Source organism: Megascapheus bottae, chromosome 6 (genome assembly GCF_031878675.1).
Source record: "Megascapheus bottae isolate mThoBot1 chromosome 6, mThoBot2.hap1, whole genome shotgun sequence".
Taxonomy (NCBI): domain Eukaryota; kingdom Metazoa; phylum Chordata; class Mammalia; order Rodentia; family Geomyidae; genus Megascapheus; species Megascapheus bottae.
The window spans coordinates 47,272,774-47,288,306 of NC_143514.1; the positions used below are offsets into that span (position 1 = coordinate 47,272,774).

Below are 15,533 nucleotides of genomic sequence, written 5' to 3' on the forward strand. Positions count from 1 at the left end.
GGTGGGTCTGAGGCTGACCACAGCCCAAACTGTGAGGTGATATCTAAATAGCTAGCTAAAGCCAAAAGGGTTGGGGGCATGGCTCCACTGATAATGCAGTGGCCTAGAATTATGAAGCCTTGAGTTCAAACCCAAGTGCAATCCCCAACACCACCCCCACAGTAGTATATGCTACTTATACATCCCTGGATCCTTCTTACTCGAACCCCAACTTGCCAAAGGAAGTTAAAAACTAACTTCTAGTTCTACCCTTATAAAAGAATTGCTCTTTCTCTCTTATCAGAGAATCACTCATTTATTTATTTGAATATTCAAATGTCCAACCTACAGAAGGAGACGCTAGAATGAAGAATAAGGTATACACATGCATTTCTGTCTTACGGAACAGGAAGAAGCATGGTGATAATGACTACTAGATTTGGAGATTAAGTGTGCTTACATTCTTTTATGGCTGACCACAAATCAAGGATCAGAAAGGTTATATTCATCTCTGGCTGCTCAAGAGTCTCTATTAGGTCCAGACAAGCCACTTTGACATCTTTCCTGCCCTCTAGAGTCTCCCGTAGGCTTGGTGTGAATAGAAAATAATGATCCTAACCATCTGTCACCTATACAAGAGAAGCCCTGCAACCTTAAACTGAAAGGATGCTTGTTAGAACAGGACTGTCAGACACATCAGCAGCGGTGGGTCCTTTCCATGGGGATTTCTCCAAGGTGCCACAGCATACCTCACATTGTTCTTCTCTTACCAGTGTCTGTACAGTCCTTGATTAGCCATGGCCCACCTCTCCCCTGACAGTCCTCTTTACACTCAAGACAGGAGGGATGAGAGGCTAGAGCTTGACAAGAGACTGTAACCCTGACCCTGACAAGTTTCCACAGGATTTTTATTTGTGTGTCAAATGCATAGTTTCTGCAGAACAAGAAGGCTGCCATTCAAATCCTCTGCACTCTTATTCAGTAGTGACACTCAGGGCACAGTTGCTGGCAATCACAGGGGAATAAAGTCAGCCATGAGATGGAGGAACTTCCAGAGAAATATGGTGTTGACTGGTGCCATGGTGACACTAGTTGGCATGCAGCTGGGCATGGGAGTGAATGGAGAACTGAAGGAAAATAGGTTCCATTATACCGAGAAATTATATCTGATCTTCTTCAAACAGTGAGACCCAGGGAGCATGAGTGTGCCTTCCAGAACACCAGGACCTTCAAGACCAAAAGTGTGACATGATGTAGATTGTGATGGAGAACTGAGTGTTTTCAGGAGCACATCAGTAAGAAAAGAATGGAGAAGGTTTCTAGGCACCTCTAGTTCTCTCTCACCAGAGTTGCAAATCACATACTCAGGTGCTCTCTGTGTCAGATGCTCTTTCTGGTCAGAGAAAACTACAGATGGCTTTCCATTATTTCAGAATTATTCCTTGCTATAAATCAAGCCAACTTACCAGGTGACTGGAGTGACAGTTGATTTTTTTCAGGACACTGGAGCCCCACTAGACAAGCAATTCCTAAACACAAAGAGCATTGGTTAATGCCCAAGTATACTGATGAATCTTTAAAATAAAGATCTGAGTCATGATTCTCTAGATGCTACATAGGAAGGGGAAAAGGTCACAGAACAATACATTATTTTTTTTGCCAGTCCTGGGCTTGAGCTCAGGGTCTGAGCACTGTCCTTGGACTTTCTCAAGGCTAGAGCTCTACCACTTGAGCCTCAGCACCACTTCCGGCTTTTTTTTCCCTATGTATGTGGTACCAAGGAATCGAACCAGGGTCTTCAAGCACTTTAACCACTAGGCCAAACTCCCAGCCCCAGAAGAATACATTATATAACTCACTTCCTACCCAGGATGGTGGCTCTTTGTGCAAAGACAAATTAGAAACAATTATGGACAGATAGAGTTTTGAACACAAAAGAGGGAAATCATGTTCAGGATGCAGAAAATGAGCACATGTCTATAAAATAAAAGTAAAATTTTATAATGTCTTTGCTTTGTGACTAGAATAAAATAAAAGAGAATGCGGATTTATGAAATGAAAAATAGAAGCAGAGATGTTTGGACACTGATCAGATGAAAATGGCTGAATTCCAGGATCTAAAAGCACAATAGCAGAATTAAAACTCACACTGGAAACTATAAAGAACAGAATTGACACCACAGAAAATTGAGTCAGTGATGTGGAAGGTGCTATAAAAATGTTCCTCTAATGTAGATACAAAAGACAAAGAGATTAAAACAATGACAGGACAGAAATATGATGGATAGAGTACAGAGGTAGAAGTCTGAAACACAAAGACTTCTTTCCAAGTAAAAGGCAGGATTAAATGTGAAAACACATTCATCAAGTGCATAATTGGAGACACTTCCCCAAGCTGATGATACAAAATAAACAGCTAATGAGAAACTAGGTGGAAGGACTGAGAAGCAAAACTAAGATTACAGTACATACTTGTGAAATGGTATACTTGTGGGAATAACCATATCCCATGAGATTGAAAACTATACTGCTCTCAGAACTCTTTGACATGAATTGCCTAAACATAATGGAATGTCAACGGTTGGGTCTTAAAGAAAAGGCTGTGGCCTAGTGAGGCATGGTTAGTGAGTCAAGCAGTCCTAAGAGAACTCAATATAATAAAGGAGTCTCAGAAAATAATAATAGCCTGGTACCTGTGGCTCATGCCTGTAATCCAAGTTACTCAGGAGGGTAAGCTATAAGGGGTCAACCAGCCCAGAGAGAGAATCCATGAGACCATTACCTCCAATTTACTGACAAAAGCCAGAAGCAGAGATGTGGCTCAAGTTGTAAAATATCAGCCTTGAGGGAAAACAATGCAAAAGAAGAAGACCTGGAGTGGGGGACTCTGGTAGTAAACGATGCTCACAAGAGGTCAGGAGAGCTTGGGTCCTGCTACAGAGAAAGAACACCCACATATCGTTAGCTTAGTTTAAAAAACATTTATTTCTCAATCACATTGTATGGCAAAAAAAAGGGTTTTCTCTATGCAATGTGATCACTCAGGAATTCAGACAAGGAATTCTTTCTTGTTCTTAAGTCTTGACTATTCCCCAGAGGTAATAATCAAATGTAGCAAATCATCTCACTGTGTTCTGAAAGCATCGCTTGGAAGTGATACTCTTCTGCTTACCTCTCTCTGGTCAGAGCAATGAGCATTGCAAAATGAGCTTCACGAAGCTTTCCTTTAGTAAGCTGCAGTCCTACTGTGTGACAAACTTCCTTGAATGACCTGCAACTTTACCATGGCTTCAGAAGGGGATAAAAAGTGGAACTGGGGCTGGGAGTGTGGCTAAGAGGTAGAGTGCTTCCTTAGCATGCATGAAGCCCAGGGTCCCAGGGTTTGATCCCTTGGTACCACAAACAGAAAAAGCTGTGATTTAAGTGCTAGAGGGCTAGCCTTAAGAAAACTCAAGAACAGTGCCCAGGTTCTGAGTTCAAGCCCCAGGACCGGAAAAAAAAAGTGGTAAGCAGTAGTAATGACTACAATGTCTTTCTGAAAGCAAGTTACTACAGACCAAAGAAGCCCTAAGACTGTGGTGGCCTGAAAAGGAATGAGACGTTTGAACTGACAGATCTCCCTGCAACAAAACAGTCTGACTTTCAAGCAAGAAAACCATGAGTATAATTAAGTGACAGATAGCTCATAATGATGAGAATACTTTATGAGAAATAAAATCCTTAATATATGAAGAATAATACAATTTGTTAGAAAGAATTGTCAATGGAAATAGACAACCTTTAGTTAATTAATATGTAAAGCATATTAATTAGAAGGAGTTAAGCAAAACATCTGATGACCAGTATGGGTATTTCTTATGTTTAAGTATTCAAAGGAAGGTATGGAAGAATAAGGACAAGGAAAGGAGAGAAAAGGGGAGAGAGGGAGGAAGACAGAGAGAATGAAGAAGAAAACCAAACAGCAGATATGTGCTATAGTAACTTCAGTTATAAAGGGAGTTGCTTCTAAGTACCACTGTAGCTTACCCGCTTTTCAGAACTGGCAATGGGAAAAATCAAGCCATTCTATCAATATTCATCATCTAGCTATAGGAAAACTACAGACTTTGGGTTAAAATCCTGACAATGTTGTTTTGTGAGTTGTGTGGCCCAAATTAGGAGACTTCCCTTCACCTGAAAGGAATATCAATGATTTCTTCTCGGGCTATCATAGGTCCTATTTACACAACTCCATGCGGGTCCTGGAGCGTAGGGTGTGTGTGGCCTGGCTGCTGACTCTATGCCTCGGTAGAAAGATATGGCAGTGGTTAAAGGCAGGTTGGAGGAGCCACGGTGACCTGTTGGAGGAGCTCTTCAATGGTATAAAGCACGCTCCCCCGCCCCTGCTCCTCTCCCCCTGTTCTCCCTCCCCATGTGTGTGGTCAGCAGGCTGGATGGTTCTGCAAACAGCCTGTGGATCAATTCATTGACCACAAACTGGTGAGACAATGGGACCACCAAGGGGCCTTGCTTTGCCCACTGGAGCTAAGGTCAGCATCAGATGCATTAAGAAATGGAAGCAATTTTCTTCCCACTGGAGGCTTCTATTAGGTATGATTGCCTGCATTTAGACAGACCCTAAACTCTCTAGGGCTGGATTAGGGCAGGATCACCAACAAAACCTGGACAGGAACCTGGCTCTGGAGTTTGAGCCAAGAGGAACAGAACATGTGAATCCATCTATTTGTTACCATGGCTCAGGTTTGTCTACAGATCACCATGTTCACCAATCACACTGCCTCATCACTGCCCTCGTGGTTTCTTCTACTATGCACCCAACAGCCATGCCATTTCCTTTGTAGCTGCAGCTGTTGCCCTTCTGAGGCTTCCTGGCTCCCTTCATCTTCCATTCTCTATTCTTAAACTGGGGGTTGTGCTCAGAGACACAGACACAGATACAACACACAGTTAAATGCCATAGTTAACCACTGAGGCCTGGCTTCTAGGGCTTTTAAATGGCAAAGAAAAAAATGAGACTTCTCCACTAAGGAAAAGGTAATAGCCACAACAGAGAAATGTCAAACCAGAGCCATATTGGATTAATAGACCACACAGCATCTCAAGGGAAGAGTATTGGTTCAGGAAGAACTTCATGTTGGGGACTACTGGATGATATGATTAATTCTAATAGATTCTGGAGAAGAACACTATGGGGCCAATGATGCTAAAGTACTTTTGAAGAGCTGCTAAAAAAAATCCCTAAAACGGGGCCAGGAGTTTGGCCTAGTGGTGGAGTGCTTGCCTACTATGCACAAAGACCCAAGTTCGATTCCTCGCTACCACATATATAGAGAAAAGCTGGAAATGGTGCTGTGACTCAAGTGGCAGAGCTCTAGCCTTGAGAAAAGTCCAAGGACAGTGCTCAGGCCCTGAGTTCAAGCCCCATGACTGGCAAAAAACACCCTAAAACTAAATCACCTCCTTGTCTCACCAGACAGATTAACTATCCTCTCCTCTGTCCTTCCCATCTGTTTCCTGTTGGTGCGTCACTATCACATTACACAGAGGCACCTTGACTAGCTTTGCTCTGAGGAACCCCTTAGTATAGGAACTATCAAAAGTTAAAACCATGTTTGATACCCTTAGATGACAGGTGGTTTCTCCTTGTCACAGAGCTGAATGGAAACTGCCTTCCATACCTCTGTCCTCACGGCCCAGCATTTCATGGGAACATCATCTGGCATATCCCTGATATGGGAAATGGTCGAAATTCAAAGTGCAAACCATTCTCACACCTTCCTAGAGTTGAGAATCCTAACTCCCACTAGAAGCTGTGTGTTATCACCTATTTGTCTCTGTCTTTAATTTCTGAGTCCCTTAAAGGCAAGGTTTTTGTATTGCTCATTCTTTGCATTTTATGCCTAGCACTTCATGGGTATTCAGTATTTGTTAACCTGAAGTTAATGAGTGAATTGTGTGTTGTAGAGACAGAGGGGAGGGAACATTCACCCATGGGCTAATGGCGTTACATTAGTTGCACAGGTATCCTCCACTCTCTAACCTCTGTCCATCCCTGTGTAACCTTGCTTTAGGCATCTGGCTGATGAATAATCTCTCTTGAAAGACATGCCCCTTTTCCCTTGCAGGCAGAGCCTCTATATGAACTGGTGACAGCCACCGATTTTGCCTATTCCAGCACTGTGCGGAAGAACATGAAGCAGGCTCTGGAGGAGTTCCAGAGAGAAGTCAGCTCCTGCCGCTGTGCCGCCTGCCAAAACAATGGAGTCCCTGTCCTGAAAGGTCCTAGTCCCTTATAAAAGCCATCACCAGAGAGTGCTGGCTCTGGTCCAAGTGTTCACTCACATTTGTTTGCCAGAAAGTCAGAATGTAGCAGGTTGCTATCAGGAACCACCTGCCCCAGCCCCAAGGGATACAGAAGGTGACAACTGAATCTAGCTGAAATCTGGAAGAGGCCAAGAGGATGTGGTCTGCCACCAGAATGGGGGATAGACTCAGAGAATGTCTCCTAGATAAAGAAAAGGACAGAGTGAGGAAAATTCTCTTTACATAGGTCCTGGTCAATACGCATTGAGATCTGTAGGTGGCAGTAGGGTGGGCCATGATTGATTAACTTCAAGGGCCATATCTGGGTCATGATGTTAGGCTAGCAAGACACTGAGGAAGAATTTTGTCAAGCATTGCATTCTGCACATCAGATGCCTCTTGCAATAGTGAGTCCTCTAAACCCAGAGAGCAAGCTGGATATAGAACACAGACTACGCAGGAGCAAGAAGCACTGAAGAAGCATTCACAAGAGAAAGCATGTTCTCAGAGACTGAGATTCCAGTGGCGCCAGTGGCACTGAGAAAAATTGTCTAGTTTCTCAGACTGAACATGGGCAAAGCAGACAGGAAGAGAGGGGTAAGATACTGAGATTCCTCTACCACTTCAGGGCCCCCCTATGTAAGGATCAATCCATAGAAAGTATGATCAACAACAGGTGAGCACAAGGTTTCCATCTAGGGTGGCCAAAATCTCTCTTGTATTGCAAATAATAATAATAATAATAATAATAATAATAATAATAATAATAATAATGTAGACCTAAAAGCAGTGTCCACCTGAGGCTGTATGATGTGACCAGGGAAAATACATGTGCCAGGGGCACATGTTCAGGGATCTGACCATTGACTGACGATCTTTCTTTGCCACTCCTGGAGCTAGAATTCAGGAACTGGACACTGCCCTTGGGCTTTCTCAAGGCTTACACTTTACCACTTGAGCCACAGCACTACTTCTGGCTTTTTTCTGTGCATGTGGTACCGAGGAATCGAACCCAGGGCTTCATGCATGCTAGGTGAGCACTCTACCACTAGGCCATGCTGGTAGCTCCTGACTGACAATCTTGTAGAAGAGATACTAGGTGATGGTGGGAGAAATTGTAAATTAACATAGGGAATGGCTCCCTAAGGCTTTGAGCTAGCCAAAGGCAAGGTAAGATGTAAAACTATGAGTTCTCCACCTCTAGAGGTTTTCAAGCCAAGATGGACAGTTACTTGTGGAGAATGATAATTGTTCTCAATAACTGCTAAATAGAACCTCATCCTGAGAGCTTATACATGGGGTCAAGTGTCAGCCAAGAACTAGTGTTCCTTAGAAGTTCCCCATAATTCCCCTTAATGACAAACAAAACCAAACCAAAAATAACACTCTCATTTAAATAAGCCAAGGATCCTCAAGAAAGGAGCAGGTGTTTGGGGGATGGAATGTAGTTACAACAAACCTTTTGTCCCTGTTTAAACCTAATAGCAATGCTGGAATGAGGCCTGAGCTCTGGGACCTGCTCTCTACATCCTTATTTTATACTCTTTCTGTCTGGTGTCCTCAGGATCCCGCTGTGATTGCATCTGCCTTGTTGGATTCCAAGGCCTGGCCTGTGAACTCACTTCTCGAAATGGTAGAGGTTTTTTTTCATATATTTATTATTGTAATTAATAGAAGGGTTACATGATATTTGCCAGATAGATGTTGCACAGGAGAGAGACCGAGGCAGAAGATTCGTGAATTATAGGACAGTCTGGTTTACATAGTGAGAATTTGTCTCAAAGGAAAACAGACAAACAGCAACAGCAAAATGCTATAGCACCTGAAATGAGAAGAATATTGATTTACGGGGCAGTTGACTATATTCCAGCCACCTTGGTGAGTTCTAGGTTCTAATTTCACCTCCATTATTTAATAACCATGGCTGTAAGCAAGATGCTTCTCCTTTGTTGTACTTCAGCTTCTGCATCTGTGAAGATCTTCTCATTAATCACCTCACAGGCTTAGCTTGACTTCATAAAGAGAAAAATAAAGCACATAAGTGATACCAGATACATTGCAATAGAAAAAAAAAAGACTGATTTATTTTTCTTTAGGGGACATTATTGCTCTGTATTTTAGATATGTTAAATTCTTTATCCTTTGCAACAACTCCATGGAGTGGAATCTCTTGATATTCCCTTCTACATAACGAAAAAGGGTCCATTAGGGCTTTCCTGGCCACAGGATTGACTCCAGGAACCCAGAATCAGACCAGTGGGTCTGACTACACAATCTTTCATCTGAATGCTAGCCTGTGTTTCTACCTTCCCACTGAAATGCCTGCAGCTGTTTGTATCTCTCTCCTTCTGCCCCTCAACCAGGCCCTAAACAGTGATTAGCCAGTGAATATATGGAAAATACACACTCCAGCTATTTTATTTTGTGAATACCACACAGGATTCTATACTTGGGGAGTATCTAAGCTGGAAAGCATTCATCTACCCAGGAAATATGTGTTCACTGATGGCCTCTATGTACCAGTCCAGGAGCTGAGATCTGAGATTGAGTCTCTGTCATCACCGATGTAACATTGTAAAAGGGAAATTCACAATCCCACAAATGCATTTATTTGTTTATTTATTTAGCCAGCCAATCCTGGGGCTTGAACTCAGGGCCTGGGCACTGTCGTTGAGCTCTCTCAAGGCTAGTGCTCTACCTTTTGAGCCACGGCATCACTTCCACTTTTCGGTGTATGTGGTATGGGGGCCTCAAACATGGCTTCATGTTTGCAAAGCAAGTACTCTACCATTAAGCCATGCTCCTGGCCCACCTCAAATGCATTTTAAAATTTCAGTAGTAGCAAAGGCTTGCTAAAACTCTAAGGGCTTAAGATTTGGAAATAACAGATCAAGCAAGGTTTCTTCATGGAAATATACTTTTTTAAAAAAAATTGTATTTTATTGTGGTGATGTATAGAGGGGTTACAGTTATGGGAGATCTGGAAGGTTAAGAGGCTTGACTTAGCCAGGTGCTGTGGCTCATGCCTTTAATTCTAGCTACTCAGGAGTCTGAGATCTGAGTATTGCAGTTCAAAGCCAGTGGAGACACTAAAGTCTGTGAGACTCATTTCCAGTTAACCACTAGAAAATCATAAGTGGGGCTGTGGCTCAAGAGGTAGAGTGGTAGCCTTGAGCTGAAGAGCTCGGGGACAGCACCTAGGCCCAGAGTTCAAGCCCCAGGATGCATAAAAAAAGAGGCTTGACTAGTAAAATAGGGATGAAAAAGTCTACTAGACAAGGAAAACAGCTTGGGAAAATGTCAGGGGATAGAAGGCAGTGTGGAAAATACAATAGCCATCAAAATAAGGTCTCTTGAATTATTCTACCACTCAACTCCATAGAGCACAAGATTATAAGAGCCAATTCATGTTTGTTGACCCTCTTTTTCATAGATGTCCCCATCGATGGACAGTGGAATTGCTGGTCTGATTGGACTCCATGCTCTGGAGGACGTAAAACAAGACAAAGAGAGTGCAATAATCCATCTCCTCAAAATGAGGGCAGCTCCTGCTCAGGTCCTGCATCAGAGATGCTGGACTGTTAAAGGTGGGAACACTTGGAGCACGTGACCCAGCTGTGGGTTTCACATGGCATGGGCTCTGGACTTACCCACTCAGGCCTGATCTCCATGCAGCAGCTCCCATCCGGGACTACCTGAGGCAGGAGGCAGTGCATTCACATGTGTAGAGATGTTCATTTGCTGAACTATGCATTTGTTTGAATAAATAGTTGGTTAAACAAAACTCTTCAATGCCTTACAAGGTAAAGCATCACTGTGAACTTTACTTTTCCTACTCTACAGTTTTGAGGGGGTGGGGGTTTTGGGGAGATCCTGGCTGTCTTTCTTCTTTATTTTTATTATCTTTAAGTCATTGTACAAAGGCGTTGCCCTTTAACAACACATGAATACAATATATCTTTTTTTTTTTTGCCAGTCCTGGGCTTGAGCTCAAGGCCTGAGCACTGTCCTTGGACTTTCTCAAGGCTAGAGCTCTACCACTTGAGCCTCAGCACCACTCCGGCTTTTTTGTATGTATGTGGTACCGAGGAATTGAACCCAGGCCTTTGTGCATGCTAGGCAAGCACTCTACCAGTAGGCCAAACTCCCATCCCTGAATACAATATATCCTGATCAATGTCATTCCTTTCAATATTTTTACCCAACCCTCCCACTCCTACCCTCCCACTTCTTAATTTTGTTCTGTATACATTGGATTCTTGTCTGTATTTCCCCCCCTCTTCTCATCTTCCTTTGTTTCTTATTTTGTTGAACTTTGACTTTGCCTTTCTAAGGAATTGCAGTCCTTGAACCTACCATATTTCCAGTTAGTATATTTGTATATACTTGTATACCACCCAATGCATTTACTTATGAGTTTATAAACTAAATCTAGCTTTCACATACAAGGGAAAACATTTATCGCTTGTCCCTCTGGGTCTATCTTACTTCACTTAACATAACATGTTCTAAGTCTGTCCATTTCTTTACATATGGTACAATATCATTCTTTCTAATGAATGAGTCAAATTCCACTGTGCATTCATACTAGATTTTCTTGTTCCATTCATCCATCCAGGGACATCTGGCCTGATTCTATTTGTTGCCTATGATGAAGAACGCTGCAATACAGTTATATACTATCAACCCCAAAATGTATTGAGTGTTTCTCATTATGTAGACCCACCGTCTAATGGTGGCTGGCACATAGTGGGCCTCTAATAAGAAGTCAGTAAATGGACAGTAAGTTGGTCTTGCTTTGGCAAGCACATGTCCTTGCTCAGTAATGCCAGATAAGGATCTTACTGTGTTCCAGTCACTGTCCATGTATAGATTTACCCCATGCTCAGGGTGAAAGTTTTCTTTGCCAGGTCTGGAGCTTGAACTCAGGGCCTGACCACTGTCCTTGGGCTTTCTCAAGGCTCAGGACCACTTCTGGCTCTTTCCATGCATGTGGTCCTGAGGAATTGAACCTGGACCTTCATGCATGTTAGGTAAGCACTCTACCACTACCAAACTCCTGGCCCTCACGGTGAAGTTTTAAGCAGGTTCCATAGTCAACTCTGTTCAACAGTTAGGGAAAACAGATGTTGAAACACTTCTGTAACTTGTCCAAGGCCACACAGAAAGTGGCAAAGCCAGGCTGCAAACTCGAACCCTGAACTCTCAAATTCTTCAGTGGAACACTCATACCTCTCCGTATGCATTTGACCTATCAAAAGAATTTTTTCCATTAAACAAAATGCAGCAGAGGTTAGCATGTGTGCACACATGCACTTGTGTATCTGCAGGTGTGGGAGCACATGACTGACAACCTTCCACCTGCTGCTTTCTCAGTCGTGTGGATGCAGATCTCCCAGCGCCATTCACTCTGACCAAGGGAGGAGTGCAGTGGTCCACGATGGAATGGAGCAGCAAAGACAGGAAGCAGGGTCCTAAGCTGCAGCCAAAGGCAAGGACACTGATCATGGCACAAGAGAAACTTTAGAAAAAACAGTGATGGAAGCTTGGCGTGGGAAATGCAACACCCCCAGGGGCATGTCAGGTAGCTGGCCAGGAGTAACGACAATGTGGCCCTCGCTCCTGTCCTCCACGGGCCTGCTCACTTTGCTTTGAGCAAATGCCATTTGGGCCCTGGTGGGGCTACAAGAGGAAAAGTAAATGACAATCAGCCTTCAGATTACCAAGCATCCAAATACGTATATATGTATATTTTTAATTTTACATTGAGCAAGTGTTTAAATCTTATTTCTCTCATTCCTTCCACTCTATTGGAACATCCTTTAAGATTAGCTTGGCTCCTGGTCACTCCTGGTTGAAGAAACTCAGGCCACTTCCTTCAAATACAATTGATTGGCACACATCCTAGTTAGGTAAAGTTCGTTTCTACTACCTTCCCATCAGGCCCAGCCAGCTCTCTGGAATGGGAGCCACAGATACAAGCCTGGGAAGCAGCTGCTCCTTACTGCCCAGGAGTGGGGCACCACAGCAAGGGTGCTGACTCTGCCTACTTTCCACATCCTCAACATCCCTGCATCCCCTTCAATGGAGCTGATGGGTCTAGGGCCCTAGTTCAGCTTGATATTATTGCTGTACTGTCTGCTGTTATTCCAACAGGCTAATCCAATAATGTTTTATCTCTTTCATTATCCGGATGCCGTATAATTTCCTTGAGTTATAATCTATCTTCTTTTAAGATTCCCCAGAGACAAGAAAAGAGCAGTTCTGTCTTTCGTTGACGGGAGAGTCCTGTGAAGCCGACACAAGCACATTGAAGCCAGCGAGCTCTGCCAAATTAAATTCTGAATCTCAATCACAGCCACCGCTTCTAATGGGGAATTTGAGTTGATTACGGAGATGACAGCCCAGGTTCACATTTATTGCATTTAGCAGAAATTGTTTATCCTATTAAATATGGTCTTGAAGGAGACACGATTGAATTGAGGAGCCCCAGTGAATACTCGGGTGACACCCAGGCACTGCTAAACTGTGTAATAATTATATTCTTATTTGTGGGCTGAACTTCCCCCACGTGGCTCTTTTTGTTGTTGTTTTATTTCCTAGATAAATGCATTTAAGAGTGGCTGAAACAGAATGTAAGAATTAAACAAAATAAAGGGACACTGTACTTTTGGAGAGTCTTGGCAATGGTGGCTTAGACCAGTGTCCACGTGAGGAGTTGTTTAATCAGAGGGGCAGAGGCTGAGCAGTGTGGTGGGTGTTGGTAGTGGTCCTGGAACTGTGGCTACAGCAAGAGTACCTGGATGGGGGAGCAGGACACCTACATTCTAAAGAATGAATCTGAAAGGCTGTGCATGCCTCCACACATTTAATGTCATAGCAGAAGGCTTCCCGTGTGACCGTGGGCTAAAAATATGATTTCTATGGGAAGCATAACTATTATAATCAGTTTAACCATAATAGTAATAACAATAGTTGTCGATTATAGAGGGTGCCTCCAGATTTATGAAGTCCTTTACATTATCTCATTTAATTTGTATCTTCTGCCTTTGTTGGAGGTAGATATTTGTGCAATCATCCGATGATAAGAGAGAAAGCTTCAAACAGAAGCACAGTCTTTAGTAAGTATAAGATAACCATGGAAAACCAGAAGGAATGCTGAGGCCAGGAGGAAAAGCTCCTGTTGGCAAAGGGTCCAGAGAGAATAGAAAGCCACCTGTGTCTTAAAAGAGAAGACTGGCTTGCACCAGCCATTTACAGACAAGCACTCAGGGGGACATAATGCACAAAGCCCTTGAGGATACCAGGGGCACCAGAACTAGTCCTTTAGTGCTTTGCTGGAGGAACAGTGTGACTATAGGATTCTATAAGCAGCAACTCTCCAGTTGCCTTCCTTCCTAATTCATCCCCCTTTACTCCATAAAGTAAAGATTGGCTATAGTTTGCATCTGGAAGGTCTGTAAAGACCCATCTATGTGTTAAAGGCTTGATCCTCTGAGTACTGCTAATGGGAGGTGGTAAGAGCCTTTAAGAGGTGGAACCTAATGGGAGGTTTGAGAACATTAAGGGCAGGCCCTACAAGGGAATTATAGGATTTGGGACTCTTTGTTCTTCCATTCCCCAGCTGCCATTAGATAAGTAGCTTTCCTTTACTGTGTGCTCTGAACCATAGCAACCTGTCTCACCACAAGTTCAAGTTTATTTGGGAACTAAAATAAAGCATCTTTTCTTTATGAGTTGTCTGTCTTTGGTATTTTGGTACAGTAATTGAAAGCTGCCTGACACAGAATAGTTGTTCCCATTTCCCTCTGTACTTTCTTTGTCAAAACACTCATGATCATCACTGATATGAAACACAAGTGCATTTTTGTTTTGCAGACTGCAGATAATCTTTACAGCATGTCTATTCACCAATGCTTCCAGACACTATATGGAAAGGTATGCCTTTTATTATCTTTTATTTCTTCTCAGATATAATATCTGTAAAAGCTAGGACCGTGCTCTGATATATCCCAAAGAACAAGTATATTTCCCGGGATTAGAAGATCATCAATAAATAAATTGTGCATGAATGAATGAGCTAATGACAAGGGAGTGGTGAAGTGGAAGGAAGATCTTTCCTTTGGTCATTTGGCGGTTAAAAACGTCACAGAACTGGTGCACAAGATGGTAGCATGGTGAGACTTGGAGCACAGCAACTGAAATGGCAGGGGAACCCTTTACAGCATAAAAGGAGAGCCATATTTATCTGGCTTTGTGGGCAGCAAAATCAAAGGAAGAGGCACAGCTGATGTCATGAAGGGTCCTGGAATGTGTGCTTAGAGGAGGTGTTGGTGGCACCCATTGAAGGCATCAATCTCTGGGAAAACTTTAGAAAGGAGAACAAAAACTCTGTAATCATGATCAAGTAAACCTGACAAGCACATCCACAATGAAAAAACAAAATCAAGGCTTTGGAGAAGGAGAGAGAGGGGGGCAGGGGGAGAAAGAGAGAGAAAACCAAGAGTTTATATAAGGCCTACCCAGTATGTGATAGACGCAGGAAAGAATACCTTTAAGATAAAATGCCAAGCTGACACACTGAAAACTCTACAGGAAGGAATAGGAGATATACTAGGCCACCTTGGCACAAGTCGAAACTTTCTTAATAAGGACCAAGAATCACAACAAATCAGAGAAAGGCTGGATAAGTGGGACTGCATTAAACTGCAGAGCTTTTGTATGGCAAAGGACATAGCTAGTAAACTAATTAGGAAGCCTACAGAGTGGGAGAAGATCTTCACCAACCAAACAACGGACAAAGGCCTCATATCTAAAATATATCAACAACTCAAAAAATTGAATCACTCCAAAACTAATCTCCAAATTAACAACCATCCCATTAAAAAATGGGCCAAGGACTTAAAGAGAGTCTTCTCTGAAGAAGAAACAAAAATTGCCTATAGACACATCTCTGGTCATAAAAGAAATGCAAATCAAAACAACTCTAAGATTCCACCTCACTCCAGCTAGAATGGCCAGGATCAGGAAAACGAATGACAACAGATGCTGGAGGGGATGTGGCCAGGAGGGATCCCTACTACACTGTTGGTGGGAGTGCAAACTCGTTCAACCACTATGGAAAGCAGTGTGGCAGTGCCTCAAAAGGCTAAACATAGAACTCCCCTATGACCCAGCAATTCCACTACTTGGCATTTACCCAACCACCCAGAAACAAGGACATACTAAACCCACTAGCACAACAATGTTCA

General features: G+C 42.9%; 1 protein-coding gene across 1 annotated transcript in view; it reads left to right on the top strand.

Moving 5' to 3' along the window:
• C8b (complement C8 beta chain) overlaps positions 1 to 10,090 on the top strand; it is a 33,327-nt gene extending 23,237 nt beyond the window's left edge. Inside the window, exons 10-12 of the mRNA XM_090334747.1 lie at positions 6,105 to 6,258; positions 7,847 to 7,915; positions 9,716 to 10,090. Of these exons, the coding sequence (XP_090190873.1) occupies positions 6,105 to 6,258; positions 7,847 to 7,915; positions 9,716 to 9,867 (375 nt within the window). The 3' untranslated portion in view covers positions 9,868 to 10,090. The remainder of the gene's footprint in view (positions 1 to 6,104; positions 6,259 to 7,846; positions 7,916 to 9,715) is intronic.
• Positions 10,091 to 15,533: the final 5,443 nt, after the last annotated feature.